Below are 23,026 nucleotides of genomic sequence, written 5' to 3' on the forward strand. Positions count from 1 at the left end.
TTCCCAGTGTTTCTCAGAGTATTGACCAGTTCTAGTTGCACAGTACAATGTTTATAGCTGGTGGTAAGGCAATAGTCAAGGGAAATGTGAATTAAAATCAGTAACAGCCATCATTCACATGGCTTTAGATAATATAGGATTGATCAGTTTAGGTAGTTTAGGATGCCTTAAACGGCCAAGATGTGTATTGATGATTAAAAGACACAGCAGGGACAAGTTATTTCTATATGAAGGAAAATGCCGAAGCTCTGCGTGTGACATTTTGAGTACTGTGAGAGAGAGACAGGGACAGCACAGGACTTGTGTGAGAAGGTTGAATAGAGGTCCTAGAAAGCAAACAAATATTCCTCTCAGTGCAATATGAAGTATGAACGGACTTGCCGAGAAACCATTTGAGTGCCCATTATTCAATAAATTGGAAAGCCCAGTAATACAGAATTTCTTTCTCCAGTGTGTATAAATTATTAGGCAACACAAAAAGGTCTGTGGAAATGAAGTACAATTGCGATGAAGTGTTATTTTAAATAAGAAACATGCCTAATGTAGGCATGTAAGAATAAAGCTTAATATGCTTTGAGTGCCATATTTCATACGTGATTTGGTCAGTAGTACACTAACACTTAATTTGGCCTCTTTGGGCTGATGCAGTTGCAAGTATGTGTACAGATTAATGTCTAGAAAAGTCTCACTTTGTAAATTCAAAATGGCAAAAGAATTCTTTCCCATTGTGTATGTTTCCAGCTTATTTATCATGGAGGTTAGCTGTATCTATAGTTTTCATTAAAGCTCTTATTTTCACATACATGTTACTGTCCATGTAATTCTTATTATAATTGTGTTATTCCTATAGAAAAGGTGGATCCCTTAGGAGAGTAAGTTAAGAGAAGCTCTGGTTATTTTGGAAAATTTGCAACAATGTGGAATTATTATTATTTTTTTTTTTTTTTTTTTTAGAAAATAAAGCAGTACCAAACAAAGGCATTTGAAATATTATGTTAAATCCCAGCATAGACATGCAACTTAGTAGAGGAGTGGAACATCTTTGCTTGGTCAGGTGAAAATTGAGATATTGGTAAATAAAATTACAAGCATCTAGAAAATGACATGTGATTGTGTGTAATAGGTATCTGCAAAGGTCTTGATTCTGTAGTTAATATCTTATGTGATGTCAAATGTGAAATTTTGAAAAGGAAGAACTTGAATATGGTAAAGAAGGAAACTCCAGATTGGTGAGTGCTCTAAATGAATGCGATAGTTACACGCAGGGGTGGTATCTGTAAACTTCTTGTTACACTCCCTCCTTGATTGTGTATTCAAGAGTAGGAAAAGAGTAAAAGTCCACATAGTTTGCCAGGTCCTTAAAGCTGTTTTTCCCATCTCTGAATTTTTAAGCCTCTTGCTTTATTGCCTCTTGCATAACTCACTTCTGAGGAAGGTGGGTTGTTTGCTGCAAAATGCATGTGAGTATTTCTGTCTAGATGGTACTTTGTGGCAGCTTTTTGTGCTGGTATGTTACTGAATGATAAGTAGAGAGTCCTTTAAAGCAGCAGTTGTTTGTTTAACAGCTTAGTAACAGTATTGTGGCACCTTAGACAAAAAAGGACAAAGATTAAATCTTTAAGAAGCTGAACAAATAATCACTAACTAGTCTTCCAAGCTTTTGATTTTGTAGTTAATAAAGGTGCATAGTAAAATGTGTTTATTTTTTACGTCATGCAGTGTGTGCTCAAATGCAATCCTATGCACAGTCAAGCAGGGGCTTTATACATTTACACATTTACAGATAAGCCAGTTTCTGAGTATACATGGTGAGATTTTTTTAAATAGATATTTATGCTTGAAAGAATTACTGCACTTTTTATAAGCAGTGAAACTGCTACTGTATGTTTCTAAATCCATGAAGAATTTCCTGGCAGATAGTCCTTGCTCTTAGGACTCATTAAGTCTTTCTGTCCCTGACCCGAATATCTGCTGCAGTTTCTCTAAGACTGCAAGAATTTAATGATTAAAGATAGATTTTGTTTTTGGAGCAAACAACTTTCAATATATCATTCTGATTGATTTGTTTTATATTACAGAGGTGATACAGATGTGTATACCTTTTAAGATAAATATATAATTTTTGATACGATTATTATTTTCAATCAAGTAAATCAGATCAAAACAGTCTGGGGTGCAAAATAATCTGGGGAACATTATGTCTGGGCCAAATCAGAATGGGCATATTACCTTTAAAAGACGTATAATAAGAGGGACAAAATGAATTAAAGAACTGAGGTATGGTATACTATTCATCTTCATAAAGTGGCTTTATAATTTGTTGATGTTTTGCCAGCCAGTAGGGCCTGGCACACCTAAAATTGAACAAAACACATCTAGCTTCTGTAATACTGGCAGGATAGACTGAAAAATCTGTGGGTGGTTGCCTTTCATTTGTTTTGAGTAATTTTTTTTAAATTGAATTAAGCACATGAATGAGTATGGACTCAAACTAGAATGTATGTATTATTCATTTTAGTTATAAAACCTGATTTATATTACATATATGTAAAGAAAAGATTACCTGTTAATATGCAATTTAGTACTGTAAGTGCCTAAGTGCATTGTTGCATCTTGCCACAAATGAATTTCAATAGCTCTGTGTGCTTTGCTACTTTTAAACTGTGTTGCCCAGGGGCGAGCTAATGATGCGTCTGCTTTCCTTCATTAGGAACAAGTTGGAGGTGACTCAGAGCATAAAGTTCCTGTCCCCCATTCCAGCAATATTTTAAAGCACGAGTTTTCCTAGTTACACAGGTTGACCGTTGATTTCAGCGACGTAAAATGAGAAGCCATAATAGTTGAAAACTTACAGTAAAATCCTTAAATGCTAAAATTTGTCCATTATTACATTTTATAGTTGACAGCTTATGAGAAAAATAAGCAGGTTTTGCTTCTCAGGCATATTGTTTCATGTTCACTGCAAAGTGAATGAATTGCATGTTAGCATTGATGTAGGGTATTCTGGAAAGATTAATATTTATATTTATTCGGATTTCATTTTTACGTGTTAGAATTCCACTGTGAATATTTCAGCTATGGGATAAATTTAGCAGTAAGAGAATATCTGCAAGTAATGTTCTACTGGTTGTCATGCAGAGGTTAGATTTCTACTGAGACAGGGCCATGCCAGTTATTACAGCCACAAAAGACATGTACATTTGCTCTACTTGTTTGATTGTAAAAGATTATAGGATTCCTACTTTGAAATATGATTGTTGTAATACACATGGTTTAAAATAAATCTGGTCAGAGATTAAGAAGATTTTCCTGTTGGGTGTCTGCTATATTTTCCAGAAAGGGGCAAAATAGTGTTTTAGAAAGATCGTCTTTCTGATGCTGCGAGAATCAAAGGGTAGCTGCTTCCCTCCAGGTTCTAAAGCAGTAGGACCTCCCAATTGATAATATCTGAGATTCTTCCATTGCTTGTTTGCAGTAGCTACAAATACAACATAATCTCTAAGAATAAAAGGGAACTGTGAAGCTTTGAATAATACACATAGGATCAGCATAATAAGGTAGAATTTGCAGGATCAGCATGAAGTTAAACAAAAAATGTTTTGTTAATTTAGATGTGTGCCTAGAACCTCTGCAGCACTGTTGATCCTATAAGTATTTTTATTTTATTAATTAGCATGGAATTTTCTTAATTACCTTAAAAATTAACACATTTGCACTGTGTTAGTGTGATATACTACTAGATAATGTTCATCTAAGCTTCTGGCTACAGCAGTGTATGTTGTAATGGCTGTTGAGTTGATTGACCTGGTTTATGCATGGAGGCTGAAATGTAGTTGTATGAATTCCTACCCGATATTCTTTCTATCTGTTGCTGTTTTAAGTTTTCAGAGAAAAGATAAAACAGAGAAACCGCTGTCAGTAATGTAGATATGTTGCTTATGTATAGTTAGAAAGAAGACCAGAGGGACAGATGAAGGATAAGAGGAAAAAAAACCCCTCTTTACTTATCCTTTTTAGAGATGGAATGTATGAGGACCTGAATCTGTAAAGAAAATAAAAATCATACTGGGAATTATAACTTTCAAGCAATTAAGACTGTCTGCTCTGTTATAATAATAGCTTCATGACCCTTGACAGCTCTCAGTATCAAAGTTTTTTCCAAGGAGCAGAAACTGAAAAATTGTAGCATAAAACTTTAACGCTGTTTGCAAGCATGAAAGAGAAGAGTATAATTATACTTATGTAACAACAGCCTAAGTAGAAACAGGTTTCTTATGGATTTTTTTAAAGGAGACTCTGAGAGGGGAAAAGCCCAAGAAGCAGTTTCATTTTGAATGTTGTTATACCTTCAGTTTGTACGGCTTAATTTTCAGGTAATGCATTTTTCTTTGCCAATGACCTGTTCCACTGTGACCAGCAGATGACATTCACTGTCTGGAAATAAGGGTAGGGAAGGATTTTGGTCGTCACTGTTGTGCTAAGATCTGGGAATAAAAACTAGTAACTCCTTGTGATAAGACATGGTCTATTGTAAACGCATGTTTGTCTTTGATATAGCAACAGAAAGTATGCTCAGTGCATCAAGAGTTTTTTCACTGCTGAGTTTGTCAAATCTAACACTTCATTTATGAGACAATTTTGCACTCGGAAATGTAGATAAAATAAGGAAACTTTGTATATGGGACCAAAAGAAGAGAATCTTTTTAAAAAATTAAAACAGTTATTCAGGTCAGATTAAAAATCTAAGTTATAATACAGGTGATCAGCATGTAGTGGCATAGGCAACCAACATGATTCAAAAGAACCACTGAGGACTTGGAGCTGTCTTGTGTCCTAGGCTTTGAAAATTAATTGATTGCAGCGTATTTGGGTCTGACCTGAGTTCCACCACTAGCTGTTTTCCCCTGTGTTGGTCTCCATTTCCCTTGTGTGTTTTTTTTTTATTCTGGAACCTATTCTGTTTTCATCCTCCTGGTATTCCTGTGTTTTCAATTTTATCCCCTGAAACAGCTGTCCTGTGCACAAGGAATCCTTAGAGCTTTTAGTTTTTAACAAGAAACTTTTAATTATGTGAAAAATTACATTTTTCAGGAAGTAGAACTTGACCGGATTTTCAAAGCTTTTCCTAGAAAAAATGAACAGCATACTTGTGACAAAAGGCTGCTCCCATGTCAAACTGCTCTTCCAAAACCAGGAGGACATTACAGTTTTTAGATTCAATAACATAAAAAGCTTTGCATGTTAAAAACTTCTCTGCTTTTGATGGAAACAACTGGTTTTGGTGGAATATCCTATAAATACCTCATGCAGAAAGTGACGGTTTCAGACTGAAACAGTCATATGGAACTGAAAGCTAGTTTTTTGTAGGAGGCAACCTTCATGGTCTGCTAATGACAAACACGCAGGAGCTTGACACTGTTATTGAAAGGTCCTCTCTTCTAGAACGAAAACCGTAAGGCTCATAATTCATACTCTGTCTTTTCTTGTTTTGGGATTTGGTGAGTATGATTCATCTTATTTGCCTGTCGAGACTTGTCATCAAAGTCATGTATTTCTGTACTGGGTCCGTCTTGTCGATGACAAGCTTGAAAACATGAAAAGCTATGCCTTCTATGTAGAGTCCTAGAAAATTATGTTTTTACTTGGTAATACTCAGTGTGTTTCATCACCATTACCAGAGAGAGAATCTCATTTAAGTAGAAAGGACTGAGATGTATAAATTTAAATGTAACTTGAAAATAGATGATGGGTTCTGTTTCTTTCAGGCTACTCTCATAAATAGGACTACAGATGTTTTGCTTAAATTCTGTACTAAAATTAATTTTCTGAATCCTCCTACTTGGATTCTCAAAGTTAGGCACCGAATAAATGTGCTGGTTTTAAAACGGTTATGATCACCCACATCTTGTTTTTTGACAATGATGCAAACTGTGAATGCTTTGTAAATCAGGCTACTTAGTTAGGTGTTTTTCTAGGCACTGATGTATCCATATTTCGTATACAGTTAGAGATTAAATACCTGCAAGTCCATTTCATTGGGAATTTGGTTAGAAGACAAATAACAGTAACCTTGAGCCTAAGAAAACAGCTAGGAAGCTTGCAAATAACTAGGAAAAGAAATAAAGCTGAAGTAAACCTGCTTATTCTTGGAGAGAGAGTTATGTTTGCTGATGCGATTTATTATTCTTCAGTTTTGTACTAATATTTATGAGAGGCAGAAGTTCAATTTACATTCACAAGATTATATGCATCATATTATACGAGCAGGTCACACGTTATTGTGGCTTGTTAGCACTGTGTGATCATCAGAGTAATGACAGCGAGACTGAGTTGTGCATCTCAGCCTCATGCTTTCATTGTCATCGCACTGGAGTATGGTATGCTTGTAAATAATAATTCACTAAAACCTGAAATAGTGTGTAATGAATACATCCGGTATCCATGATTCAGTTGTGGGCTGGACTAGAGTTAGAGATATTTTTAAACAGCATTTCAAAAGCTTTACTTGAAACACCTTTTTAATAAAGGGTATGATTAACTAATTTGCAAATCTTCCTCCTACAGAGTAAAGCATAATCTCCTATGCAAATATTACTACAGAAAATTAGTGTATACAATAAGTATCGTTTGGAACTATAGCCATGGAGAAGAAATAATTCTCAAAATTTCTAAATAATCCACCAATTATTCCAGTAACGGATATGCTTTTAAAATTGCAGATGAGATTTACATTATTTTAATTTGTCTACTTTTGCTAACTGGGCTATTACAAACAATGATGAAGGATCAATAGAAAAAGTTGATAGTAATTTATTATTTTTCTCCTAGTAGTACTTAATCTCCTTTTGAAATTTAATGTATAATTTCTAGTTTATTTGTGTAATAATCTTTTTTTTTATCAAGCTACTTGCGTATTACGTTGTAATTATGACTGACTAGATTGTCTACACAAATAATTAACAAGTTGTAAACAAAAACTAGCAGAGAAAATCAGTAATATTTAAAGCCCTGAGAAATACTGGAGCTGCTACTTTTTAAGTCACTAGATATATTTTATTTTAAAAACTATTAAAATATAATTGGTTTTACATATGTGTCGAAAATAAATTGAAAATAAATTGGTTTGGATACTGCCATTGCTTATCAGAGTTTTCCACTGATCTTTTGGATTAAAGATAAGTGATACGATTCCCTGGATTGTCCAAGGACCTCATTACATATGCTGTCACAAAATGAAACAAAACAATCCCCTTTTGGAATATGAACTATTTTTCTATGCCTTCATTTAGAAATTTACTGCAGCAAAGATGAATACAATAAAAATTGATGGAAAAGAATGTTGAGGATTACCAATATGGTTTTATATGTCTGTTGAGACGTCTGCTTTTGAGCACTGATCCTTTATGGAGGATTAATTTGTGTTCTGCTCTCAAATTAAAGATTTATTATTACCTGTAAACTTTTGAAAATTTCCAGCTAGTTACAGGTTGTTTTGGTATTCATTAAAAGTGCCTTTGTGAGTGGTTGTTAGACATGTCGCACAAGATTTTCTTTAAAATTCTTTTTTATTTAATCTTGTATTCATAGTCTAGCAAAGCAATCACTAAAATATCTGCCTACACATTCGACCTATCCTCAAAAAAGCCTGATATTTCAAACTGCTATAGAATTTCCTTGCAACTCCTAGAATATACTGCCACTTTCCAGACTGGGAACTAAAAACTACTCGATAATTTGCAATTTGTAATTTGCAATTTGTTAGGCTGCCATATAGCACAGAATACCTTTGTTTTTCATATTCCTTCCTCTGTTTGTGTGTGAGGTAATATGAGAGATAAGGTAAATAATCAGAGGACTGGCAAAGAGTCTGTGTTTTTCCTTCCTCATTTTTATTTTATGCTTTGAAGTGACAGAAGATGCACTGTGAATAAATTTTTAGTATATTTAAATGAGGGTTTAGAAATTACCTGAATTATTATTTTTTGGAGGAGGCTATTCAGAACAGACACCTTCAATCTGTGTCTATATGCCAGCCTGAAGCCTTGTGTTCTAAATTGAGAGCTTTTAAAAGCATCAGCATTAGAATGGACTGCATAGGGGTGAGCGGAGCTGTAACTGAGCTAAGTACATTGGCAGTTCTGCGTCTGTCCCACGTGTGTCCATGAAGTGATTGTTGTACACTGTGTGCAGCCACACCTGTTGGATATTCAGTAGAGCAGATTTGGATGAGAAACTGCCAGAGAGGAAGAGTCCGATTCACATGCTCACTGCAAGCATTTTGATGCATCTTCCTTCAGCTTTTACGGAAAACTCATTGCTCTCCAAGGGCCACTGAGTGTCCAGACATTCATGCAACAGAGATGAGACAGGATAATGTGCTCTGGTTCTAACGTTTTGCTAGACTATAAGAATGAGGTGCAACGTTCACTTAAATAAAGCAAGACGTTCTCATACATCTCATCTTTATTACTCTCTGTCTCCTCAAAGTGTGCCTTACTCATCTGTTATGAGAATAGCTGAAAAATGTTAATTGGGACGTCATTCCTCAGTTCTAATGGGGCGAGAAGAAAATGCTTATGGCTGTCTTGAATGTAAAGAAGAATGGAACTGATGAAGGAGGAGTGTCCTAGTTATGTTGGCTTGATCACTCTGTGAAATGATGCAGGATTTTCCATATTTCAGAGTGTATAACCTGTAGGATAGGTTTAATAGTAAAAACTTTTGATAGGTCACAAAATTATATGCATGCATCATATTCTGTGAGCAAAAAATCTTGCTTTAAATGACTGATAACAGTAGGAACAATGTTAAGGAGACATTGTTTGCTTATGACTGAACAGATACAGAAAATGTAGCCTTGGCTTTTTGCTGAGCACAATATAAGGATCATCTTTTTCTGTTTTGTTGAGATTCTTGTTTGTCAAGACAGTCTTCGCTGGGGAGAATTGAGAGTGAGCTGGACTGTCAGGCAATTCATTTCTGTGAGGCTTTCTAGAATGGAAAATTGTGCTCGTGTTTACTGAGCAGAAACAGCACCTTGCAACCTGTGATTGTTGAGTGCTCTCTTTCCTGCTTTGTAAAAGAAGGGCTTATGATAGCACTTACGTTACAAAGATGTTTTGAAGATAATCTAATTGGTTGTCTTTTGGCCTAATACTGGCATGAAAAAGACTGTTGTAGTGTCTGAGTAACTACAAAAGAAAAATGATAACAAGAACACTGACAAGTAAGCAGAGGCCTGATTCTAAAAGAGTTGGCTTAAAATATTTTATGCCTAAGTATCATTGCATAAGTCGGTCAAAATCCCATACAAAAGAGGATGCTAGTTAATGCTTTTTGATCTGGCTTAGACTTTAATTAAAAATACCACTTTACATTAGTTTTACTGAAATATAAATAGTGGAAGGTAATAAAAGATCTATTAGTTAATAAACAGACTTGAATTACTGTAGTTAGGAGTGATGAACAGAAATTTAATAAGCTATTAAGAGTGTGAGATATTCTGAGTAAACTAACTTTTGAAAAAGAGGGAATGAAATGGTTTTGCAACTACCTTTTACAGTTTAAATTTGTGACCTTGGAAGAGGCCTCTTCAAACTGTACACAGTTCAAAAAAATGTGCAGTTTTACAGCCTTAGCAGTAAAAGCATTCATGGCGTATAAAACCAATTTCCCATAGTCAGTAGATGTATTCCTAAACTAAAATATGCAACTAACGTGAAAAGAAAAAGAGAAGGAACATGAAAGAATTTCTGGAGGCAACAAAAAGTGTGTAGGAGTTGCATGTTCTTCTTTTAACAGAAGAAAAGATCCCTGCATAAAGTCTAATTTTGCTTTGCTGCTTTGTAACTTAGACATTGCTATTACAAACCTGTTTCAATTTTATTACAAATTTTTATGATAGTCTGGAAAATTAGCTTTTCGATAGCTCGTTTTCGTGGTTTTTTTTTTTTCTTTTTTTCCCCAGTCATGACAAGTTAAATATTTATTTCTATAAGACTCTAGTTTTATCTCACTTAGAACAGAATATGGTGAAGCATGATGCCCTGCAAGGCTGAGAAGCTACTGGCTTGACCTTAATACTCAGTGTTCAATATTTCTGCCACAGCAAATTCATCTTGACCTGGAGATCATCGTAAGGATAAGGCCTGGATACTACCAGTAGCCTAAAGAATGAATTTTGCTTCTCCCAGTATCTGAGCATAATGTCTCAGACATGTGTTCCATATGCTAATGTCCAAGCAGAGATTTCACAGCTTTGCTCGGCAACCTTTGACAGAGTTTTCTCCCAGGGTGAATTTTCCTCCCTAATATCTGATTATAATTTGGTACAACTTGTATTGCTGCTCTTGTTTCTGTCAAGGAGCACCTCCAAGAAGAATCTGCCTCCATTTTCCATGTAGTCACTACTAGATTGGTAAAGAGAGCCGTGAGATCCCCTTCTCCTCCCTCTCCTCCATCCAGGCTGCTCGAGCTCAGCTCCCTCAGCCGCACAGGGTGATGATCATGGTGATCCTCTGCTGAACGTGATGCAGTTTATTGGTTTCTTTCTTTCATTGAGAGTGGGACACAGTACCTGGGTGTCAGCTTGCAGATGCTGAGCAGAGGGGAAGAATCACTTCCCTTCGCTTGCTGGCTGAGCCTTAACTGTTGCAGCCCAGGATGTGGCTGCCTTTCGCAGCCTCAAGGATGTAGCAGATCTTTCAGATTCATGGAGAGTGAGGGGAAATAGAGGCACTGGGAAGTGCTATTCAGCAAATCTGTCACTAATGTGATTTCATGTTTTTCTTTCACCTAGAATGTTCCACCTGATTTGTCCATCTGCACCTTTGTGCTGGAGCAGTCTCTGTCAGTACGAGCCCTTCAGGAAATGCTGGCTAACACAGAAGAAAAGGCAGAAGGGGTAAGTTATTAAATATTCACTTTTTCATCTTGCAAAATACAACAATTTTGTTCCCATTGTACCGCAGATTTCATGACCGCCATAAGCTTATGGCATCATGAATTCCTTATGTTTAATTTACCTCCTTTGCTACAAGAAAGGTCTGATTTTGAGAAATTCTAAGCACTTGCAGCTTTCACTGAAGCTTGCCAGAGTTGTAAGTTCCCCACAATTTCAATGTGCTGTGGATCAGCATAGAGCTACAAGAATGTTTTAATTTGAGATCTCATAACGTGAAATAAAAAGCTTGATCACTTCTTCAGAACAGATAAGCTTTCTGAGGATTTCTGACTGTATCAAGTGAGACTGTCAAGTAGTCTTAAAATGACTTGGATGTGTTCTGTTTTTGTCTGGAAGCAATGAAATTGTTCTGTGCGGCCTGAGCTGAAATGTCCTATAACTCACCTTTAGAGGTGGAATAGAATGTTATTGTGTCTCTGTGGATAAAAAATATGGGAACTAACTAACATATTTTTGCAGTCTGGAAGAGGAAGGATATAGAAATAATGTTAATTGTTTGACTAGCAAATAGGTATTTACAAATAAATCATAGTAGTGTAATCAATGTTCTCTGCTGTGTAGTTAATTTGATTTGTTATGATGTAGTTGAGTATTCCATATACACCCTGGAGGGTTAATTTGAATGCCATGCTCTGACTCAAATCCTATAAACTGTAAGTGAGGAAGAGTGACTGTAGGCTCAGGAGTTTTTCAGATAAAAGAGAAGTAGGGATTAGCCATAAGTCTGTCACTCAAGAAAGCTGGCTGGAGAGAAGCATGCCTCTGATATTTCTGGGGATGCCTTGAGAAGGCAAACTTTAAACTAACATAAAATAGTTAGTCCCATAAAATGCCAGGCACTGAGACTGAAAATGGTATTTGAGAAATGAAGTCCCATGGATGACCCAAAGCGTGGGTGGTCAGTGAGAATTTGTTTCAAGGACTAACTCCAACAGCAAGAGAATGAAAAGCATATCTGGGAGAAGAGATAATACCAAAGTAAGCAGATCTGTGCTTCTAAAGGAGAACCCCTCTTCCCTGAGTTTGTAAATACTGAAATCAAGAGTAAGCAAATCCACAGCGATAACTGTGTACGGCCATATGTGTGAAACAGAGCAACAGTTTTCTTGCTGTTTATTACCACCAAATGTGGGCAGGAGCAGAAACTATCAAAAGTGAAGGGGAGTGCGTGTTAAAGTCATGCTATAGGGCAGAATAGGGTGAATGAAAGCATTGAAACTTTTTTAAAAATCATAACATTAATTGATAGATTTTCTGTTGGGCTGTCTTTAGCAAAGTCTTGGGGCCAACTGTTAAGTGAAAGTTTACTCTTAATACAGAGATCACATCCAGAGAACATGGGATAAAGAACTAAGTTCTCTGCAGAATGGTTAGAAAATGTGAGCTCAGGGATTCTGCTGGGAAGAGGGCAGGCTAAGGAGAGCTTTGTAGAGGTCTGAGGTGGAACATTTGCACTAGTTCTGGAGTATTTTCTGTGCTAGATGTGAGCAGAAAAAGGCTTTTGTAGGGCACAGTGACTGATGGGACCTACATACTCCAGGCTGGAAGAACCATGTTTGATGGCAATCTGGTATATCCTGGAAAAAATTATTGATGTTTTTCATGCATAACCATGAAGGTCAGAGTTCTAGGCATTCATATCCATGCGTAAAGAAAAGTGATGGCAGTTGTACTGATGTACGGTGCTCTGTATTCACGGGTCTTCTGAGATGCGCACGAGAAGGGTAAATCAAAGTCTGAGTGTGATTATTATCTGGTTGCTACCTTTTTTACAGAGTAGTTTACTGTACTCTCTACACCTGTTAAATCCGAACACTAGCAGAAGATACAGAGCTATAGCTATAACAACACAGATAGCTGTTCATCACTGAGTACTGAATATATTTCTACTGCAAATTTTGTCTGGCTTCTGTGCAAACGCATTAGGAATCTGCTTGTGTGTCTCTTGCATACTGATATCTTGATATCAGAAGAGAATAATCTCAAAAATAGCAGCTTGTGGATGAACAAGGTCATATTGTTGTCAGTGTCATTATTTTTCTTTCTAATTAGTCTCTGGAAGCCAATAATAATAATAAAATGACTGAATATGTACTTGCTGATAAATTCACAGAACTGACATTTGGTGTCTGTATGTAGTTTCTATGAAAAATATTTAAAGTTTTCCTTTGCGTTTCTAGGTGTTTATCATAGGGTAGGTACTTATGTAGGCAGCTTCATATTCATTTGAAGTAACTGTTAGAACGTGTGAGTTTGACATTTAATGACTGATGTGGTTACTTTAAATTTTATGAGAAGAGGTAATTTTGTGCATACATCTGAAGTGCTATTATCTTCCTGGAGGAGCATCAAATTTTTATTTAGAGTAATAGAGTTTTCCTTCATTTAGGAGAATAAAGTGTATAAATTTCTTGAGAGATTGTTACTATAAACTGGATTCAATATGACCTCAGTTTTCTAATGGAAGGAATCCTGCAAAGGGAGATCTTTTCAGTCCTCAATTACTTTTCATTACATTAGAAATCATTAAGGCTACTGTGTTCAAAAGTGGTCTCCTTGTGCTTCTTTGCTTTTTGTGGTGTGTAATCTCTTGAATGCTATGTTTATATAATAGATATTCTTATTATATAGCAGATAAGTCAGAAATAATGAAATGGTTGAGTAATATGAACAAAAAATCTCATGCTGACTTGAGTCAGAACAATAAACAGCTTTCCTTGTGCTTAAGAAAGAATAACCACGTGCACTATACTGGATTTAACTTTAATTCTCAATTAGTATGTATTAAACGTGCAAGATTACATCTGCAATAAATACCTACCTTTTTAGTGCAAGAATCTGAAAATGAGAATTTCCATACTTCATGAGATTAGTGATGCATCTACGTATATCTCTTCTCTTTCCTGAATCAGCTAAATGCTGGTATCAAAGGCAACAGTGGAAATTGAGTGAAGTTTCATAAGAAAGAATGTGTGTAGTGCTCTGTTTCTTCTGGCCCTAGGCACTGAGTAGTTCCTTTGTGACTTGAAGTTTTATCATTTCCCTTTCAAATACTATGCTTTGCTCTGGCAGTTCATTAAAACATAGAAATTCATAGCTTGAGTGTATGCTTTTGGTTTAAAAAGTAAAACCACAACCTGTTTGTTTGCTCAGGCAGCATTATTTACGCTTTTCATTTTAAACAGGTAAATTTTTGATTTTGCTGAGGGCTTGAGTGCTATATGCATGTACTACTTTAATTGTTCGTTCATTCACAGAAAAGAACCAGAAAAAGGGAGGAATACTGTGGAAAGAGAAGAGTAAATAATGGTATAAATGAAGACTATCATTACATGTGTGTCTAGAGTCTGGGTTCTGGCCTCTTAGGCAAGCGCAATTACAGCTGCTCTGTCCTAGACAGGCCAACAGCCTCAGTATTATTTTGTAATTATTTTTACTTGGATTTTGAGCGTAACTTTTTATTATTAAAAAAGCAGGTGAAATATGAAAATGGCAATCCTTATGTTTTTATAAAACACTTAAGACCAGAAAAAGCTTTCAAGTCATTTATTCTTAGACTGGTTGTTATATTTTTCCAGTGAGCCCGCTTTGGAGCCCAGTGCCTTGTTTTTCACTAAAGCTTATAAGACTGAATGATCCTGAGAAAGCAAATCCAGAGCTTTCTAGAATAATTACAACAACTTAAGATGTTTTAACTGTATTTTGCTACTGATTCTTTGTTATTTTTTTTTGTTTGCTTATTTATTTATTTATTAAATCAAACCTTCCTTTACTAGATTCAAGAGCTCTAACATTTAGTTCTTTCTCCTTATGAAAGTGCTGAGATGCCATAATTAAATCAGTTCCTGGAAATTTTTCCTAACTTTCTTGGATAGATTGCCAGGCTAAATTTCCTGTTAGTACTCTTGCATTCAATAACTTCGGAGATTTCTGAACAATATAAACAATATTAGAAACAGGGGTAGATAGTTAAGTTCTTCCAGGTGTGGTGGATATTGGGTAGGTGAAAGGGACTTAACTTTATGTCCCTGTAAGAGGAAAGCAAGGCAAAGTTGACTGTTTTACATTACCATCAACTGCTCTTGTGATGGGGTACCTTCTACACTGCTGGTTTTTGCTCAGAAGAGGTTCCACATATACATGGGAAGGAAGTTGCTAGGTTTCAGGTGTGAGGAAGGGATTTAGAATTTTATGGCTTCTTTCAGTTTTGAGTTTTAAACCTCTTTTTCATAAAAGTTAGAGAACAGACCTGTACATAGTATGCTATTAACCAGTCTCACCTTTTATGACAAGGAAAATGATTTCCCTATGTCCTACTTGGACTGTCCTGCCTGTATATGCAGGGTTTGCCTTAATTCTTACTTTCAGTATGTCCTGTCTTGCTGCTACTGACAATTCATGAAAAATCTTCCAATGACCGGTACCTTTAGATCCAGCATACAGATTTCAGCCGTGATATATAGCTGATGATAGCTGAAGTAGGTGATGAGGCTGGTTATTGCTAGTTTCTTGGCCAGAATCAGGGCCAGCATGCATACTCTTGCGCAAACTTACCTACTTTAAGTCTCTGTTGACGATATACAGGTGAATTTTCCAGATTCTACAAAATCCTCCACCAAGTCGCTTTTCTATTATGTGACAGTTCTAGAGCTGCCAAAAGAAAAGGTATCCAGACATATTTGACAGGGAAAAACATCAGATATTTTCTTAGCATCAGTTGCCTCAGCAAATGATTTGGATTTTTTTTTGAAAGGTTTTTGAAATCATCCTCAAGCGAATATGCTGCATAAAAATTAGCTATTAAAATAAAAATTCACCAAGAGGCTACACATATTAAAATGAAGTGTAAGGTAACCTTCATAAAAGCTATTGCTACTAGCTCTTATTTGAAATACATTTCAAAGGTATTTGTGTCATATGCTTCAATATAAATGATTTTTTTCTAAAGGGAGAATTTGAGGATTCAAAACGCTGCTGCTATCTGTATAATATAACAAGTGGCTAGTTTGAACTTTTATTGTATTCTAATGCATTTATTACTTCAAAGAGATCAAAAAAAGTTTTGGGTACAGTGACTAGGTACAGGAAATTAAATTAGCTTGACATTTAAAGGGCATTTTACTGTAAGCAAACAAGCAGAAAGTCACGTATCTTTTATATTGGCTAGAACAAAAACTTGCTTTTATTTTGAAACCAATAAGAACTTGTAATTCCTTAAGTTGCGCTTGCTTTGCTGGGGTTTTCTGAAATATATCTAGCAGTCTCATGATATAAATAACATACTACTCTTTTGCCTTGTGATGTCTTTTATAGTCCTCTGTAATTATCATAAATGAGGCCATTGAAATTTGAAGACTCTGGACTGTATGTTGCATGCCATACCCTAGTGGATGAATTTTGTGTATATATGCATATGTGTATATATATATGTGTGTGTGTATATATATATGTGACGTGTAAATACACATGGTATGTGACTTGCTTTCACCTGCCAGTATGGTGTGCGTCTGTCTGGATGAGAGATGTTACATCTCATGCAGAGGACTGTTGTGAACTGTGCCTTTTCAGTGAAACTCTTTCTTGGTAAACTGTCTTTCACAGCAGCTTTAGTTGTTGCTGTCAGCAGTGGTAAAACATTCTTTTCACTCTGGTCTACTAGAAGACGAGCAAGTGTCAAGCTACCTTGATTTTATCATTGTACCGTCCATCTGTGGCAAAATCTCATTTCATTGGGAGGGTGTAGAGTAAGAGGCACCTATTCTGGTGAGCTCCTGATGCTGATCTCTGCTTTGTTCTGTCCACAGGAGGTGTGTGCATGGGCTTTTTTTGTTCAGGTATATATAGAAGAGTATGAGACTGCTATGGGGTTTCATTTTTTTTTGCAATTTTATCAGCATAGTGGGCGGAAAGTTCAATTCCTCTGCTAATGGGTAGGCTTCATGCTATATGAATTGCTTGCTAGTAAAATCACCTGCACTTGGAGTGTGCTTCTATTGGAATTATGGTTTAATGACTCTTGCAGGACAGGTGCACCAAATTCACTTGTCCTATATGGAACCAGGCGGATTTCTCTCAGTGGCTTCTGTGTCCTTTTGCATCAAGTGTCACATTTTTGATGCTTACTAGAAAAAATATACTACTGAAATAAGTAAGGATTTCTTTACATATCACCTGTAGCAAGAGATTGAATGTATATGTAGTTACAATTTTTGTGTTTTGAATGACATCATGCAGTACGTAATAGAATACATCAGGTTAGTGTAGGGCTCTCTAGCAGTTATATTGAGATGATTTTAAGCATTTATTCAGGAACTCACACTGTATTTGTTCTTTACTTTCTGACTGAAAAACTGAGTAAATTTGAAGTCTTTTTTTGCTATTTGTCTTCTTAGACTTCATTGCACAGAAAAAATTGGCTCACATTTGCCTTAATGTATTTTGAAATTTGTTTACTTTTATGAAAATAAAATGTAGGGTTAATTCCTTTGTTAGTTTCCTGCAAATTGATCTTAGTTTCCATGTTGTTTACTAAACACTTCTATGTGCAGTTTTCTTCATTTTTTTTAACCAGCATTTGCTCAGCAGCTGTGCTTTTCTACTACTATATGCTATGGAGATTTTCTGTGCTTGGAAGCTCTATCCTGTTCTCCTAGTTGACAATGAAGATGTGAAACTCTATCAATGCCACTATGAACTCCTGTGGGATGGTCTTAAATGGTGTGGGGGGATGGGAGGAAAAAAAATACAAAGGATTTATTTCACATTTTCTTTCTCAGTAAAGACATTTAAGCACTTATAAGAAATGCTAAATAGATGTGTTGGAGTTTCTTAGACCTACTCTTTGACTGATTGCATTTGTGCCATTCTCAGAGAGCTCGAGGTTCAGAGCTGGAAGTAGGCTGTTTGATCCTTTTGGGTGTTCTTTTCAGAACACCCATCTGAAACTGGACACTGGTCCTGAAAACAGAAAATTAATGTACAAGTTTATGTTTTTCGAAGACTTGGGCACTGTTGCAGTGGGTTTGAATGCAGGGAGAACCAGAGCCAATTTACCGTGTGAAATGGAACGGAAAAGCTATGCTTTTAAGGGGGCTATGGTGGAGATGACCTAACCTTTCTCTGAGACTGCAGCTTTGCACAGCTCCAAAGTGAACTAGACACAAGGATTAAAACAAGAATTGGTTCAGATTCCCTATAGTCCTAGGAAAGAAACTGAGAATAGCTGGACATAAAGCTGCTGACTGAAAATGACTGGTGTGGAAGTCACTGAAACTGGCACTTTGATGTAATGAGCTGCCATGAGGACAGCTGAGAAATACTGGCAGAGAGATTAGGATGGGGAACTCAAGGTGTGCTGTGGGGCTTTTAGCCTGGATGAGAAAATAAGGGGATTGTTTCTCTGCTTTTTACTAGTCAGTTCCATAGGTATTATCCTCTTGCCATCCATAAAATATAGCTAGTTAACATAAAGGATGACAACATACTGATGCCATTCAGTAAGATTCCCAGTTTAGTCCTGGAAGAGTTGAGTGTGGGTTTTTTTTTTTGCTGTTATTTATTTATTAAAATTTATTTTTAATGACATTTAAGCACAGAGAAATTGAAAATGGTGCAGTTAAATTTGTCTTTAGAACCACAAAACTAATCTGTTGCAATTGTTGGAAATTATGTACTGAATGATATTTAGGCATAATACAAGACAAAAAGATAAAAAAAGCTGAACTTCTCACATTAAAATGCCATTTCAGAATGCTGAAGAGTCTCAGTTTTGCTACAAAATCCTATGTAAAGCCGAGATAGTCTCTTAAATCCCTCATTTTCTTAATGCTACGAGATGAATCTCCAAAGCTATGAACACACCAAGTTTTTAAACCAGGTCAGTCTAGCTAAGCAGTTAAATTAGTAAGCTAAGCAGTGATTGCTAGTTGTACTTTTTCTGGTTTGGTATGTCTTCCTACCTCAGGACTGATTTGTGCAGGTGTTGAGGACAGTAGCTGATGAAAGCTACCCATAAAATGTAAAACAATGTTAGAAATCTGATCCTGGGCATCTTAAACTGAACTCTCTCCTTAACATTAATGGATCCATGTTTTAGATAGTTTAAATGTATGGCTAAGGTATTGTGAAAACTGAATTAATATTTCTGAGATTATCGTTGCTGTAGTGAACGTCATAAAATTGATGATGGCATTTAGTAGTTATATCTTTAGAAGAAGGTTATTTTTATCAATATTCACCAAAATGGTTGCACACTGAGCTTGGATGAAGTACAACAGTAAGTGACCACCCTCTCTTCTACGTGTTGAATGGGACAGAGTTGATGTTGAAAAGGCAATGGACATGTGGAAGGCTATGTTGAAAGACATTGACAGGAACAGACTGAAATTAAGATTGCATAGGTGGCTTCTGTCACTTTCTGTCTTTTTACTGTTTGCCTTAATTTCGTTAACTTTTTTTTTTGTTAAAAAATACCATAATTCTTTTGAGAAGGCAAAAACTTGATACTTTAGCTTGTTAAAAAGTGTTTTGAAAAATAAATTATTCATGGTTTAGATATAATTCTTGTCTGTTGCAGCTCTCCTATTACTGACCATACAAAGTGCAACTTTATATTAACCTCACAGCTGAGGTAAAGTCAGGATAGTGTGATGCTCAAACATTGTATTTTCCTCTTCTTTTGCAATGCACACAACTGTAACCTGAATTACTTGTAAAGCTGAAGACCTTACATTAAATAAACTATAACTTTCATTTTTGCCAAGTCATATATCGAGAATGGAAATAAGAATTATGCAGTATTTTTAAATAGATTGTTTACAACACTATGTAAACATCTCATAGTGTATATGAAAATTATCCAAATCTACATTTGTGTTATAGTGGTTTCTTGTAGGGGTAGCTTTCTGCAATATTTGGCTAGGTGGATGCAAAATTTCAAAAACAGAGGGATCCTTTGTCTCATCTTGGTGGCTTATGATAGCAAATTCAAAGAATTTTTAGGTGACTGGTGCAAAATGGTGTCAGTGTAGGAAATGCATAGCAGTGCTATATAGGCTGGGACTCTGGAAAATGTTAATGATGTCTGCAGAACTGCGTAACAAGAAAGTCCTCTATCAGGCAGCTCCATAGGACCTCAAAGCAGTTGCAGCTGGAAGATTACACGGGAGATTCTTCCTCTTGAAACGTGTTTAGTGTGCTGATCCTCCAGGAGGTACCGTACCAATACCTTCTGTGGTAATTAAAAAAAAAAACCCAACCTAATCTTCAAGTTCAGTCAAGATTTTCTTATTGCAATTTTGTTTCTAACTCTCCTTATCTTGCAGAGTTCACCACCTTGGGATGCTTTTGATGTTAATGATGCTGTACAAGCATCATTGACTTTTGTATTGTACAAGTTTGGATGTGAACAGTCATCCCCAAACGGGTAGCATTTGAATGGCAGCAACATGGGTAGCATTTAAAAGAAGAGAAAAGATAGAGCTAGGATTGCAAGACTGAGTAGGACTGAGCAGAAATGGGAAGGAACTGAGTTTGGGGAGGAGCAGCGTTCATCTCTGTATTGCTTGTGTGGTGTGTCAGAGTCGATGATAAACATGCATGGTTTCCTGAGGGATGTCACTGAACGTCATTGCTGAACAGTTCTGAATAGGTACTGTACGCATGAGGATACATCTGCATGTATGTAACTGCATCTCCACATGGCAATAGGAAATTTTAATCCATGGTAGCTACATCGCAGAGTGAATCTACAATGTATAAGCAAAAATGACAAGTCCAGTGAGAACAGGTGTTATTTCACACATAGCAACTATTTGTCTGTGGAAAAAATGATTCGATGCCATTACTTAGTGACTGTGGTCATGTTGATTCACTGAGGAGATACGGTTTCTGGTTTTGAAAGGTCATGCTGGAGAGCGATCAAACGTTTTGTTTCAATAACAGTAGTAAAACCAGAGGCTTTCAAGCAGGTGAGTCTATCGGTCTGTTTTAAGTGTTTAAGTACCACTGTAGTGTGAGTGTTACACTACTCCAGGTGTAAAGGTCACAGGCAGATTTGATTTTTCTTTCTCTCTTATCATAGAGAGTTAGCATTTTTTATTTACTTATGAGGACAGCAACATCTGTTGAGTTTGGGATAGGGGGAAGGAAAGTGAAAGCAATGAAGGGGTTTAGGACCAGGGGTGTAAGTGAACAGAGAGAGGCTGAGAACAGAGAGCAGCTCTGTTAGCAGAGGTGAGATTCTCCCTCTGGGCTCCTGGTGCCTGCTTTATAGCCTGGGCTGGGATCTGAGCACAGCGGAGGCCACAGACCCCTGCTCTTCACAGGAACACTGCCTTGCTGTTTTGAACGGCACGATCAGTCACCTCCGAGCAGCAAGGTAGCAGGGCTTGGGATGAGCTCAGAACTCAATGGGAACTATAAACCAAGATCTTGCCTCAGTGTGCCTCAGGATCACCCAGCCTCTCCTAAACCTGCATTTTAGTTTTGAGCACTTGAGCTGCCGCTCTCCAGGCAGAGCCGTGTCCCAGCGGGAGCAGGACCGCAGGCTACTGGGCAGCCCTGACCGGGCAGGCAGCTGCCCACCACAGCAGCCAGTGCGGCCGCCCTGCTGAGCCGCATTTTGTCTCTGCCGTGGGCAGGGTGTCCTGTGCCAGCAGGCTCCGCTTTGGAGTGTCTGCATGATCTCAGCTGCCGTAAAGGTTCCTACTGAGCTCCTGCGGGCAGGCTGGATTGACTCCTTTCCCTTCAAAAGCATGCCTGTAAAATATACATACACACACACGCACACACACACGCGTTTAGGTTAAAAAAAGGGAGAATGCTCTTTTTGACTCTTCCTGAGCTCTTTGTAGGTATCTGTGCTTTATTTTTCAAATTAAAGTTGAAACCTGTGCTTTAGAGTACTGTCAACATGGTAACTGAGAAGGGGAGGATAATCCCCTCAGTCATTGCTTTTGTAAGGCCTTTCATCTTGATCCATAACTGGCTTTTTGATAAACATGTGACAGTTACTGAGCTCTGAAGGTTGTCCTTCCTTTCCCTAGCACTCTCCTCTTTCTACCTGGGCTGCAGCCTTTTCCACTGTTTGCTGTTTAGACAGGCAGTTGCCCTTTAGTCCTTCAAATAATTGTCCCTCTCTTTGTGCATAAATAGATAAGAATTTGTTTTCCTTTTTCATGTGATGGTGGTAAAAGCTCACTCCTTACTTTTCTTTATGGAGACAGCATTCTTTGCAATAGGCAGAGCAAAGCAGAGAAACTTCCAACACGGGGCACTCAGGCTGCTAGCAGGAGTCCTGACTTCTGTTTGGTTAGGTGTTGTTATCTGCCTTAGCCTTAGTTCGTTTGGGTTATGAAGTCCTGTGGATGAGTTTTGTAGTTAATGCTGCTTTGTGCAGATACTGCTGATGTGGTGGAATGTGCTTGTAATTATGGCAGGACACGCGGCTTCCACTCCTGAAGCAGCCTTTGGTAGCCAACAGTCTGTTGATAAATATGCAGAACACTTACTTTTCTTAAAAGAAGCTTCTATTTAAAAAATATTCGATGAGTCACAGAATATAACGGTACATACAGAGCAGAGGGAAAGGGACGAATTTGGCAATCCTGTTTTTTCACAGCTTTTTTAGAGGTGATTATTTAATGTGGTAGATTCACGTAAGCTAGTGTGTATGTAGGTCATTTAGCAGTAGACTCTTTTGGTTAACTGGGTATTTGTGCATTTCTTCTCTTTTTATAAAGTGCCATTTCCAGGTGATGTTTGTTTGCTTATAAGCAGTTTGCTGTCTATAGCTCTACTTCTTCAAAAGAACTTGTGCATTTGTCCAAACTGTATAATGTCAATAACTGATAAATCCTTTGGCTTTTCCAACGAATTTCAGGTGAGGTTCTTATTCTCTCTCCTCAGCCATGTGTCACTCATTTTTAGGTACATTACTTAGTGAAGTACAAAGCCTTCATTTTAAAGAAAGAACTTGGTGGGTTTGGAGATCTTCAGAGGAACATATTAGGCAGCTAGAATTTGCCTCTGCCTAGAAGAAGGATCACAATTCTTGTTCTGTAG

General features: G+C 36.9%; 1 protein-coding gene across 1 annotated transcript in view; it reads left to right on the top strand.

Annotated features, from left to right (window-relative positions):
• The window catches only part of RYR2 (ryanodine receptor 2), a 333,950-nt gene that overhangs the window by 15,216 nt on the left and 295,708 nt on the right, over nucleotides 1–23,026 (top strand). The window contains exon 3 of the mRNA XM_086626085.1: nucleotides 10,799–10,903. Coding sequence (XP_086482211.1) covers nucleotides 10,799–10,903 — 105 coding nt within the window. The remainder of the gene's footprint in view (nucleotides 1–10,798; nucleotides 10,904–23,026) is intronic.

The sequence above is a fragment of the Tauraco erythrolophus genome, chromosome 2, assembly GCF_009769465.1.
Source record: "Tauraco erythrolophus isolate bTauEry1 chromosome 2, bTauEry1.pri, whole genome shotgun sequence".
In the NCBI taxonomy this organism is placed as follows: Eukaryota; Metazoa; Chordata; class Aves; order Musophagiformes; family Musophagidae; genus Tauraco; species Tauraco erythrolophus.